Raw genomic sequence first — 12,169 nt, forward strand, 5'->3', positions numbered from 1 at the left:
TTTTTTGGCTTATAAGTTGCTTATTGGCTTATTTAAGTCACATTACTTCTTTACTTTTCTACATATTTTTTTGTAACAAGTAAAAAAACCAGCTTAGAGCATCTCCAACCCATCTTCCATTTCTTCACTTCTTTTTTTTGCTTTTTTTTTTTTGAAAAAAAAGCTAATAAGTCAAAAAAAAAAAACAACAACTTCCCAAAATAAGCCTAAATCCATCTCTATTTGGGAGGAGGATGGGTTGATCTTCTATATTTGGAGGGATGATGAAAATAAGAGGAGCACCTCTAAAACACTATTTATTTTATATTTTTGATTATATTAGAAATAACTTTTAATATGTAAATTTAATTTTTGTAAAATTGCTATCATTAAAAAGGGTGAAATCATACTTTAAAATGAGTATAATATTAAATATATTTAACAAAAAATTGAAAATTAAATATTTATTAATGAACAAAAATTATTCAATGAACATATTTTGGAGGAAAATCTTTAGAGAATACAATGATGATTTGTGGTTAGAGTTTGGGTAAATAATGAGATACTCTATGTTCATATTTTGAATAAAAAATATATTTTTTTATCTCTAAGTAAGAATGGAGATGTGTTCATAAGTCATATCTAAAACAAGACTAATGCCCCAACCCCCCGTGGGGTGACCCCACCACCCCCACTGTTTTTTCATTGGTCCATAAAATTTTTTTTTTTTCTTCTGCCACTTGCAGCCCCCCACATGGAGTTGGGGGTGCTGGGGGTCACCCCCCACTGGGGCTCCCAACCATTGTTTTCAAACCCGGACCGGACCGGCTGGTCGGACCGGTTGGACCGAGAACCGAGCCTTGTTTTGGTCCGGTCAACCCCCTAAACCCGGAGTGGGGCCAAAACCCGAAAAACCCAGTGACCCAGTGGTCGAACCAGTAAAACCAGTGGTCGAACCAGTAAAACCAGTGACCCAGACCGGGTCGGGAGGGTCAAACCGTTTATTTTATTTTTTTTTTTCGGTTTTCCTTTTTTTTATTTTCTTTCTTTATTTTCTTTCTTTCTTATATATATATATATATATATATAAATATATTTCAAAATTTTGACTAAAAATTCTTATTTCAAGAGTCTCCTCTCATAAGGAGGAGTTTCATTGAAAGCTTGAAAAGATTATGAAAGTCTATTCCTATTCATAGGAAAAAAAATTTCAAAAAGAACATACAAAATTCTATGTGGGATTCAATCAAATTATTTGAAACATATTGATTGGAGGGAGAGTTGAAAATTTCATTTCCCTCCAAAATTAAATCTAGCATTCAATCAATTTATTTGGAGGGAATGTTTAAAAAATTTAATTTCTTTAAAATAAGTGACTTTTTTTTTATCAATTATGACTTTATTAAATATTATTAATAAATACTATGCAACAATTTTTATTTTTATTTGATTATTTATACATATTTTTATTTATTTATAATTTATAATTATATTTTTTAATTATATAATATTAATTATGACGTCACGGTTCGACCGCTTTGACCCGACGGTTGAACCGGTGACCCGTCCACCTGGTCCCTTTTCCGGTTCGCTCAACGATCCGATTTTGAAAACATTGCTCCCAACACAGTTGCTAAAACAATTATCACTACACTAATAATTTCACCTAACTTACTTCGAAAATAATCAGCCCAGTTAAAGGTGGAGTTAGGATCTTTTAGAGTTATTTTTCCATAGATCGGTTGTTGAGTAATAAGGTTAGGAATTGAGAGTTGGAAGATAGGAATTGAGAGTTGGAAGATAAAATGATTATTATACTCTCAATTTTCATAAAATTAAATATCAATCATCCAACAAATCATTCTAAGATCACTATAATAAAAATTACTTTAGATGATCCTCGTCCGGTGAAATAATTATTATACTTTCAATTTTGATAGAATTAAATCTCAGCCATCTAAAAAAATCACTTTAAAGCCTCAATTGAAAAGAAAGAAAAACAGTCAACTTTTAGTTTATTTTTAAAAAGTCAAAAGTCAATTTATTTGAGTAAAAAAATATTTGAGAAGTTGAATATAAGTTAACAAGTAAAATTACTAAAATACACTCGTATGTATGACTTTTGACTAGGGTAATGAGAATAATATGATTAATTTATAATTTTATAAATGGTGTGACACTATATTATAATAATTTTTAAAAAAAATAAAAAAGTTACTTATTTTGTACTTTTCAAATGAATTTGTCAACAAACCAAAAAGGAAGGAAATAATAATTTTTTTTTTTTTTACTTATTTCCATCTTCCCAAAATAGGATTAAGATAGGGGTGTAATTTGGGCGAGCTCAACTTGAGCCTAGGTTGACTTTTTTTAGTGTTTGATCAAGATATTTTTGAATTTGGATAAATTACACTTTGTCCTCCTAAAATTTCACCTCTTTCTCACTTTGGCCCTTTAAACTTGATTTTTTCTACTTTAACCCTTCATGTTTGCAATCATTTCCACTTTGACCCTTTACGTTTGATTTTTTCCACTTTGACCCTTTATATTTGCAATACTTCCCACTTTGACCCTTTATGTTAACAATCCTTCTTACTTTACTTTTAAACTAACTTTCATCTAAAAACTAACAGAATCTGCCATATCACCAGCACATCAGCTCCATGTGTGATGTAAAAAATTCACTAAAGATGCAAAAAATGAAAAATATAAAACAAAAAAATTGAATTTTTTTTTAGTTGTTAATGAACTTTTTTTCCCTTCAAATTTATTCATAAACATTATTACATTATAGATGCATCTAGATTAGATGCACCTAACAAAAATAAAAATAAATTTAACTAAAAAAAGAAAAAAAATTACAAAAGAGGAAAAAAAATAAAAATATACTGACTCAAACAGCTGTATTATCAATTATGAAATGAAAGGTTTACTATCATTTTTTTTCCGTCTTTAGTGTACTTTTTTCTTTTTTTAATTAAAATTGTTTTCGTATAATGTAATAATGTTTATGAATAACTATGAAAAAAAATTCACTAAAAACTAAAAAAAAAATCAATTTTTTTTCTATTTTTCATTTTTTTTTGTGCATCTTTAGTGAATATTTTATATTATATGTGGAGCTGGTGTGTTGGTGATGTGATAGATTTTGTTAGTTTTTTTTATAGAAGTTAGTCTAGGGATAAAGTGGGAAGGATTGCAAATATAGAGGGCCAAAGTGAGAAAAATCAAACTTAAAGGGCCAAAGTGGGAAGGATTGCAAACATGAAGGGCCAAAGTGAAAAAAATTAAACTTAAAGGATCAAAGTGAGAAATGGATGAAACTTTAGGAGGGCAAAGTGTAGTTTACCCTTTTGAATTTTGTACCGGCTTGAACACAAATTAAAAACACCGAATTAAATTTAGGTGGATTTGGATAAAGATATCAAACAACCTGAAACCAGAATTATATATATATATATATATATCGATATATAAAAATATTAAATATGCATATAAATTATTAGTCAGTACACGATATTGAAGTAATTTAGATTATTAAATTATATTAAATATATATTATATACACATGTAACACAATACAAAATCTTATATTATTTTTTTTTATTTTTACTCATAAATTGTAAAGATTAGCATAGTAACATTTATCTTACATTATATAAATTATTTATTTGATATTATTAATGATTTTAAAAAAAAATGTAAATAAAATCTAATTTTAACAAATTAATAATTTAGCTGAATAATAAAAAAAATTAAAATTTATGTGCAATTCGAACAGTGACGGTGGATGGAAGTGTTAGGAAGACTGAGTAGACCTAGATTAACGTTGGCTAGTGTTGTAAATATAGACATGGTTCTACTTAATTTGATTAACGAAATGACCTTTGATGGAGCCGCATGGAGAACAAGAATTTATGTAATCGATTCCATTTGATAAGATTTAAGACTTGGTTTGGTTTGAATTTAGTACAATTCGAACAATTCAAGTTAATTCAAATCAGACTTTGACAAACAATCTCAAATTATAATTTAAATATGAACAAGCTTAAACAGGTTTCAACACAATTCAAGTCTGAGCGGAATAATCTCTTGATTAATCCGAATCTCCTTTTAGTTCTTACCTATATAGAATTGAATTTGGGGTAATTGTTATGCAGTCAAATGGGTTCATTTCGAGATCCATTTCGATAATCTAAACTGTTCATATTTTAAAATATATTAAGTAAAACATACTTACAAAAATTCAAATTAATCAAATATCGTTTATCTATTTATTTTTATAACTACAAATATGAGTAGCTGAATGAATATATAAAATCTGATTAATTTAAATTTTTACAAATATATTTTAAAATATAAATAATTTAAATTATCAAAATAGACCTTAAAATAATCCCATTTAATTGTACAACAGTAACGGCTGTGTATCCGTACCCCAAATGGTGTGGAACCCATACGATGAGCTAGCGGCAGGAACGGGTGACAAGTGGTTGCATCACACACTGACACGTTGAATCTAAAAGTTCAAGTTGATCTCGAAACCAACAAACAAAGAAACAAACAAAATTCACTCTCTCTCTCTCTCGCTCCACGCCGTGAAGAGTGTGAAATAAATCGCATAGACGACGATGTATCGATCGGCGGCGAATCGGCTGCTCCTCGTGAAGTCGGTGGTTCGCATCACCCATCCCCAAATCTCTCACATTCGAACGTTAATCCTCCCAAACTCATCTCGTTTTTCTTCTACTTCCCAATCTTCTTCTTCTTCTTCTTCTTCTCAGACTTTCTCTGATCATATCCCTAATTACCCCAATCAACAAACCCCAAACACTTCATCATCATCATCAACAAAAGGGTTTGAAGAAGAAGAAGCTAGTCGATTTGAGAAACAGACCTCGAGAGGCTCACGAGCCCGAGCTCAATACCAGGACGAGCAAGCTCGCGTACTCAGCGCTTCGCTTCGTCATGTGGTCTGTATATTAATTCTCTCTTCTATTCTATCACACACTGAGACACGTATTGGGATTTTTGTTCGAAATGTTAGCAATTAGTGTCCGCTTGGTTTGAGGGTTTTGGTGAGAAAAGAAAATAAATGGTTGTTTGCTTGGATGATTAATGATTGAGTAGAAAAAATGGTGAGAAAAAGAAATTTTGTGTTTGGTTGGATGATTTAATTGTGAAAATGAAAATGGAAATGGAAAGGGAAAGGGAAAGGGAAAGAATTGATAGGATTCAAATTCCGAGCTATGTTTGGTTGAGTTGGGAAATGAAGAAAGAAAAGAGCATGTGGGATTACATTTCGTTTTCCCTTTCCATTTCTCTCATCAAATTCTTCCACCAATCACAGCCTGAAGCTCATCTTTTGTTCTCACTGAAAATGGTATAAAAATTGTATAATAAATTATCCATCTACATACAAAACAAATACATAAATCTATCTATATACAAAGCAAATAAAATAGAAAAACACATGTATTTATTGTTCATCCAAACGAATTGCTGAGAAATCACAATTATTTCACTGCATTTCTTCACTTCCCTACTTTTCCAAACGATTCATTAGGAATTGTTGGGTAATCGTTGATAATTTTAGCGATTATATGATTAGATTAAGTTAGTTTTTCCAAATTTTAGCTCATGCTTTTGGGGAATTGACAATGCAGTGCCCAATTTTGGCGCTGATTTCGTGACCCCTGCATTTTCTATGGCAGTTTAATCCCTTTGCTGTGTGATTTCTCATGCTGATACATAGCTTTTTCACTAATGTAGTTTTAGCCGAATATTTCTTCCAAAAGCAAGACACTGTGATCGTGGGACTGCAGCCCGCACAAGCTTTTGAATGGGTTTTGTAGTCCATGGTGTTTGACATACCATGCAACGGCTTTTTCACATTATTGCTGTGTTTTGGGGAATTGATGTATCGGGCCACTGAAAGTTAAGAGCCTGCATATTAGAATTTTTTTTTTTTTTTGCAAAATTGAGTAGGTTCATACTATGGGATTGGAAACACCATGTCTTGATTCAAACTCCACAGAATGCTTTTAGGTGCTGTAAATTGACTGAAGAATGATTGTGATTATAACTGGGTTTTTCAGTTAGTTGACTGCTATTTGTTTGCAGCCTAGGATGGGATGGACTGAAGCAGCCATGATTGCAGGTGCAAGAGAGGCTGGTGTTTCTCCTTCTATTGTTGGCGCTTTCCCTAGGAAAGAAGCTGCATTAGTAGAGGTATAATTTATTTAATTTTTTTTTGGGGGGTTAGTTTGCATCTGGGTTTGGTCACTGTATATTGTGTTATGGGGTGAAAGTATGGTATTTGGACTATTCATTTGGCTAAATTATTTTTAACCTATTTGTTTTTTTTTTTTATTTTAAACTAACATCTAGACTTTTTGCCCTCTATTTCTAACGTGGTTAGTATGTGAGTGCTCACCATTTGTATTTTTAACCTTCATTTACTGTTTCTTTTATTTTCTTTCGAATTACTTATTGCACAGTTTCTGCTAGGTATTATTGACATATTTGTCAGATCATGGTACTAGTGAAAATTTACAAACAAGACTAGTTTGAGTAGCCAACACTGCGGCATTACATGAGTTTGATGATTCCTTATTCTCTTTTATTGCTTTTTCCCTTTTAATTTGTTCTGTTCAGTTTTTCATGGATGAATGTTTACAAAGGCTTATTGATAGAATTGATTCGGAAGAAGAGTTAAGGAACTTGATACCTAGTGAGCGCATTTCAAAGCTTGTCAGGATCCGCTTAGAAATGCAGGCTCCCTACATATCTAAATGGCCTCAAGCACTCAGCATCCAGGTGCCAATTTTAGCTACCTTTCCTCTCATCAGCGTTTTGCATTAGTTCACTTTAAATACTAAAAACTCTCTGTAATTACTTGCTGCATAGGCACAACCACAAAACATTCCAACAAGTTTTAAGCAGCGAGCCATGCTGGTTGATGAGATCTGGCATGCTGCTGGTGATGAGGCCACTGATGTTGATTGGTATGCAAAGCGTACTGTCCTTGGAGCAATATACTCAACAACTGAGGTGTACATGCTAACTGACAGTTCCCCAGGTTTACTTTCTTCACCTTTGATGTGTATGGAATTGTTCCTCACATAGAAGCTTGATTGGTGTTTTTTCACTCGGACACAGTTGTTTGTTTATGGCATTAACACAGACCTTTCAGGTGGATGGATCACCTCTTGTATTAGTAATCATTATTCTGATTTTTTTTTAACACGTATATGGTGACATCTTAATTTTCCCCATTTTTTAGTTGAATATTTTGAGGAAAATCAGTAAGGTGTGTTCCCAGTTTTATGACAACCTTTGGTAGAGTAGTTACACTCCCCTTTTGTTTACCCTTTTGATTGCCCGTGTCATGCAATGTAAGTGAAAATTGATGTGTCTTTTTTAAAGAATTTGGGAAGAAATGCAGCCAGAAAGGGAGAACCCATTGCACTACCATTTTCTTATCTGCTCGTTCCAAGAGGTGGTTCATTGATGCTGGTGTCCGTACTATTGGGCAGTGCCATCAGTTTGGGTCAGATGAATAATTAGTTATCTGTACATGAAGCTAAAGCCTTCATATTTGTGATTTATCATTGGCGTGACAAATTCTTACAGATTTTCGTGATACATGGACATTCTTGGATGGGCGAGTTAAAGATGCTTTTGATCTGAAAAAGACCATTCAAGAGGTAGTCTACCTTCACCCACATTTTTGTCATAACGGAGTTCTCATTTTCTTCCTTTTTATGGGCATTTTGAATAGTTCAGGATTTTGATGGTTAAAGCCCTCAAAGTGTGGTGGAAATTTTGCAGGCAACGTATTTGGCAGAAGCTGTTGGTGCTGGGATGGGAAGCTCTATGCAAGGATTCATGAGGAGAGTTTTCGGGGCTAAATATTAATGGCGGTTCCATTTAATAGAGTTACATTGCGAGCATTCATCTCTGGTTGCTTGGTGCTTCCCTGAATTCAGAACAATTATTTCCTTCCCCCCTCCCTCCATCCCTTTTATTGTTGTCTTTGAAGTGATAATAAAACTGGAAGAGAAGCTGTACATTGGTATTATCCCTGACTGTTTCCAAGTTAACCATTTGTTCTTAAAGGGGATGCTATGTTTATGTTGAAAATAATCTTTTGATTCTACCACAATCTTGCACCAATATTTCATTTTTTAAATTAACTTCACTTGGGTGCTTTGAAGTGGAATGTGCACAAATGATTTCTCTAGAGAATTCATACGATCATAAGTCGGTGTGGCAGAATTTGTGTTTAATTGGATAGGTGTGGTGGTGTTATTACTAAGAACAGGAAATATAGAAACTAGAAATGAGTTTGTGTTTATATGCCAGCAAAATCTGGTGGAGCGACTTAGCCACATTTTTTGTGTCTTTTACTTTATTGGCTCCCTTAACAATTCTTATTCTTCCAGATTCCACCTTTTTGGATGACAAGTTTTAGCTACAGATTATCCTTAGCCCAGACTAGTGATACAAAGGGCACCAGGAAAACTCATGCTTCAGAGAAAGAAAAAGGTAATGTAAATGGCCTTGTGACTTGGCATTTTAATATGCCATGACAGCTTGACATACTTTTTAAGCAACCAAAAGGGTGTAATTCTAATATTCATGCCAAAGCTAAAGTTAAGTATTATTCCCTTCCTTTTTGTCTTCATACTCAAATATATTGCAGGACCTCTGGTGTCCAAGGTTTTTACCTTTGTTCCCTTTCTGTTCTCTTCAACAGGTTTCCAAGGTGCAGGACATGGATTTTGATGGAAGCCGACCAATTATCTGTGACAATGGATCAGGCTCGGTGAAGGCAAGGCAATTCATGAGCCTTTTATGTTATACCCTAACACTCCGTTTGTTTCTGCGGAAAATATTTTTCGATGGAAAACTTTTTGCAGAAAATGTTCTCTAGAGAAAATGTTTTCCTATGTTTAGTTGTGTCCTTAAAACTAATGTACTATTGGTTGTATTAATGGTGGTGATGGGGGTGGTGCGGGGCAAAGGCGGAGGTAGTAGCGTGGTGACATTTATAAGACTTTAGTATGGAAAACGTTTTCTACTTTTTAAAGGTGGAAAACATTTTCCACCAAAATATGCTTGTTTTTTCTGTTGTACCAAATGCAAAAAAAAAAAAAAAAAAAAAAAAAAAATTCCACCAAACAACAGGAGCGTACAATTATTAGCATAGGCATTTACTTTTGCAGCTCCCAAAATATTGAATCTGAATCGGCTCTTTTGCATGCACTGCAGGCTGGTTTTGCAGGTGATGATGCTCCATGTGTAGTTGTTCCCAGTGTGATAGGTCAGCCCTGGAACAAGCATGCAATGATTGGAATTGGACAGAAGGATATGTACTTTGGAGATGAAGCACAAGCACGCCGTGGGGTCCTAAGATTAAGTTATCCCATTGATCATGGAGTAGTCAGAGACTGGGAAACCATGGAGAGACTGTGGGATCATATCTTCAAGGACAAACTTCAAGTTACCATAGAAGAACACTGTGTCCTCCTAACCGAGGCCCCCCTGAATCCCAAAACTAACAGAGAGAAGATGGTGGAAATCATGTTTGAAGCTTTTGAAGTTCCTGCCACCTATATAGCAATTCAAGCCGTGCTCTCCCTGTGTGGCAGTGGCCAGACAACAGGTAAGCTAAAACAATGCCCTCTGTAACTGTTTTGGTGAACGTGAACATAAGCAGATTATGATCATGCACAGTGGCGGAGTCAGGATTTTGATTAAGAGGGGGCAAGTATACCAAAATGTTATGTCAATAATAGTGTTACACACACTTAACCCCATTTCTAATCTCAACATTGATTTAGATTGTAATGTTTGTCTCCAAATAAAAGCAAATATTTTATTGAGAGATTTCATCAAAAGTACAAGTAATCGTTCTACATATTTGTACATATATTCATCACAGAAGGAAAAATACCAATAAGAACAAATTAGCAAGTATTATAAAAAAGAATAGAAAATAAACATTTAAAGGTAGACTTTATAACATCATAAAGGCGATTTCTGTCATAAAATAAACATTTGAATAGTGCAATGCAAATTATAGGAACTATTTTAAAATAAAGAAAAAATTTAAGAGTATATATTCAAATTTAGAGGGGGCAAATTGAAAGAACTACTTTTAAACCTATACTAAAACATAGATTTTAGAAAATTGGGGAGGGGCATGTGCCCAGCCCCTCCTGGGTCCATGCTCCCTCTGTCCCTGATCATGCAGAGACAAATTTGTTCCCCTAAGAAGTACGGACACTTCTAGAGAGGAAGCATGTACACCATGTCTTTGATATTTTTTTAACGTGTCGTAATTAAAAAATCAAATTCATAATATCATAAACTTCGCGGATTATTCACCCAAAAAATGAACTTTGCGGACACTTCTGGAATCCTCCAAACACGCTCTATGTGATGAATTCCTTCGTAATTACAATGTTCTGTATTCTTTAGAACACAATTTATGCACTCTAAATAAGTTTTGAAATATTTGTAAGATGAATACATCATGTGTATTACAATGTTTTCTAATTGTTTTGCATATTTTATAATGTAATTATGATATCTTGATATTCAAGTTATAAAATATATAAATTTTTAATATAATTAGTGTTATGTTACATATTTTTTATGATCTTGAATTATTCATATATATGACATACAGGGAATTTATGAAAATATAAAATTTTAACTTGTTCAAAGTGTGTCCTGAATTTTCATGTCGGCGTGTCGGGCTGCTTGTCCTTGTCTATGCTACTTAGGTGTTCCATTAACACGAATTGAGAAATTTAATCAGGAATTGTGGTGGATTCTGGAGAAGGGGTGACTCATGTTGTCCCCATTTATGAAGGGTATGCACTTCCACATGCCGTGCAACGGCTTGATCTAGCCGGGAAGGACCTAACAGACTACCTTACCAAGATCCTAGCCGAAGAAGGTTACATATTCACCACATCAGCAGAAAGAGAGATTGCTAGGGACATCAAGGAGCGACTCACTTATGTGGCAATAGATTTTGAGAAGGAACTTGCTATGTCAAGGGAAAGCTCTGAGCTTGACAAGCAATATGAATTGCCAGATGGGCAAGTGATAAAAATTGGAGTAGGGCGGTTCAAGTGCCCGGAAGTTCTGTTTGATCCTAGCATAAATGGAATGGAATCAGGAGGAGGTATCCACGAGACTCTGTTTAAGTCGATCAGGAGGTGTGACATGGACATTATGAGAGACATGTTTGCGAACGTGGTGCTAAGCGGGGGTACCACCGTCATACCAGGCATGGCTGACCGACTATTGAAGGAGCTAAACTCATTGACACCTCCCGGTGTCAAGGTTAGGGTGATTGCACCTCCAGAGAGGATGTATAGCGTTTGGAGAGGTGGCTCTATGGTAGCTTCACTCAGTACCTTTCAGCAGGTACCTTCTAACATTCTATTTTTCCGTAACTGAGAAAATGTTCTCCACTAAAAAATGAAACATAAGCTTCCCTCAATTGACCTGAGCCTAATATGACAGTTTGGTTTTGATCGGATTGATTTGGTCATTTTCACAAAATTGAACAACGAAAATGGTTGTGAAGTTTTTATAAATATATTTAGAAGCCCTGTTTTATCTCGGCACAAAAAATATTTTGGTAGGATAATTTATTGTTATGTTTGTACTCTGTTTGTTTGAGTGGAAAATATTTTTTGCATTTTGTGGCATTTGCTATGATGAAAAATGAGAGTCAATGAAAAATATATTTTTTTAATCAATGAAAAACAAACTCATTCTAGCAGTTTTCACTTTTGAAAAGTGGAAAATAGTTTTCCCACCCTATCACCACCCCCATCAACCACCACGGCCACCGTCACCACTACCCCCCTTTTGCTTCCACCACCACCACCACCACCACCACCACTTCTTTGTAGAAAATGTTTTTTGTTGAAACAAACGTAGAATGGTAGAAAAAGGTGTGGAATTAACTTTGAGCGACGGCTGTGCTTGTGTTGCAGATGTGGATTTCAAAGGGAGAGTACATGGAGTCTGGTTCTTCCATTGTGCACAGGAAATGCTTTTGAACAAGTTGTTCCATTTCAGTTTCTTTTACAATCATATTGTAGTCCTCCATTTTCTTTGTCTATAATACAAAGCTAAAGGGTTAATCTTTCTTTCTCTC

The 12,169-nt window shown here is 34.2% G+C and overlaps 2 protein-coding genes across 6 annotated transcripts; both read left to right on the forward strand.

The window, feature by feature from the left end:
• The first annotated feature begins 4,421 nt into the window (after positions 1–4,421).
• Positions 4,422–8,140, forward strand: LOC114319167 (ubiquinone biosynthesis COQ9-like protein). Of its 2 annotated transcripts, XR_003649310.2 has the most exons (7): positions 4,422–4,952; positions 6,103–6,210; positions 6,637–6,798; positions 6,889–7,060; positions 7,408–7,531; positions 7,615–7,688; positions 7,813–8,140. XR_003649310.2 is itself a non-coding variant. In XM_028266167.2 (6 exons), the coding sequence occupies exons 1-6, from the start codon at positions 4,611–4,613 to the stop codon at positions 7,897–7,899; spliced, it is 945 nt and encodes a 314-aa protein (XP_028121968.1). In that variant the 5' UTR covers positions 4,422–4,610; the 3' UTR covers positions 7,900–8,140. The 2 variants fall into 2 exon arrangements, 1 of the variants encoding a protein (XP_028121968.1); XM_028266167.2 differs by lacking the exon at positions 7,408–7,531.
• Positions 8,141–8,302: 162 nt separating this feature from the next.
• LOC114319166 (actin) lies at positions 8,303–12,169 on the forward strand. 4 transcript variants are annotated; one of them, XM_082922508.1, is made up of 5 exons: positions 8,303–8,529; positions 8,741–8,815; positions 9,256–9,649; positions 10,811–11,427; positions 12,006–12,169. In XM_082922508.1, the coding sequence occupies exons 1-5, from the start codon at positions 8,509–8,511 to the stop codon at positions 12,069–12,071; spliced, it is 1,173 nt and encodes a 390-aa protein (XP_082778634.1). In that variant the 5' UTR covers positions 8,303–8,508; the 3' UTR covers positions 12,072–12,169. The 4 variants fall into 4 exon arrangements, with proteins under 4 accessions (XP_082778634.1, XP_082778637.1, XP_028121967.2 ...); XM_082922511.1 differs by having other exon boundaries at positions 8,427–8,529; positions 8,741–8,820; XM_028266166.2 differs by having other exon boundaries at positions 8,498–8,636; positions 8,741–8,820.

Source organism: Camellia sinensis, chromosome 4 (assembly GCF_055761805.1).
Source record: "Camellia sinensis isolate YWXY chromosome 4, ASM5576180v1, whole genome shotgun sequence".
Lineage (NCBI taxonomy): Eukaryota > Viridiplantae > Streptophyta > Magnoliopsida > Ericales > Theaceae > Camellia > Camellia sinensis.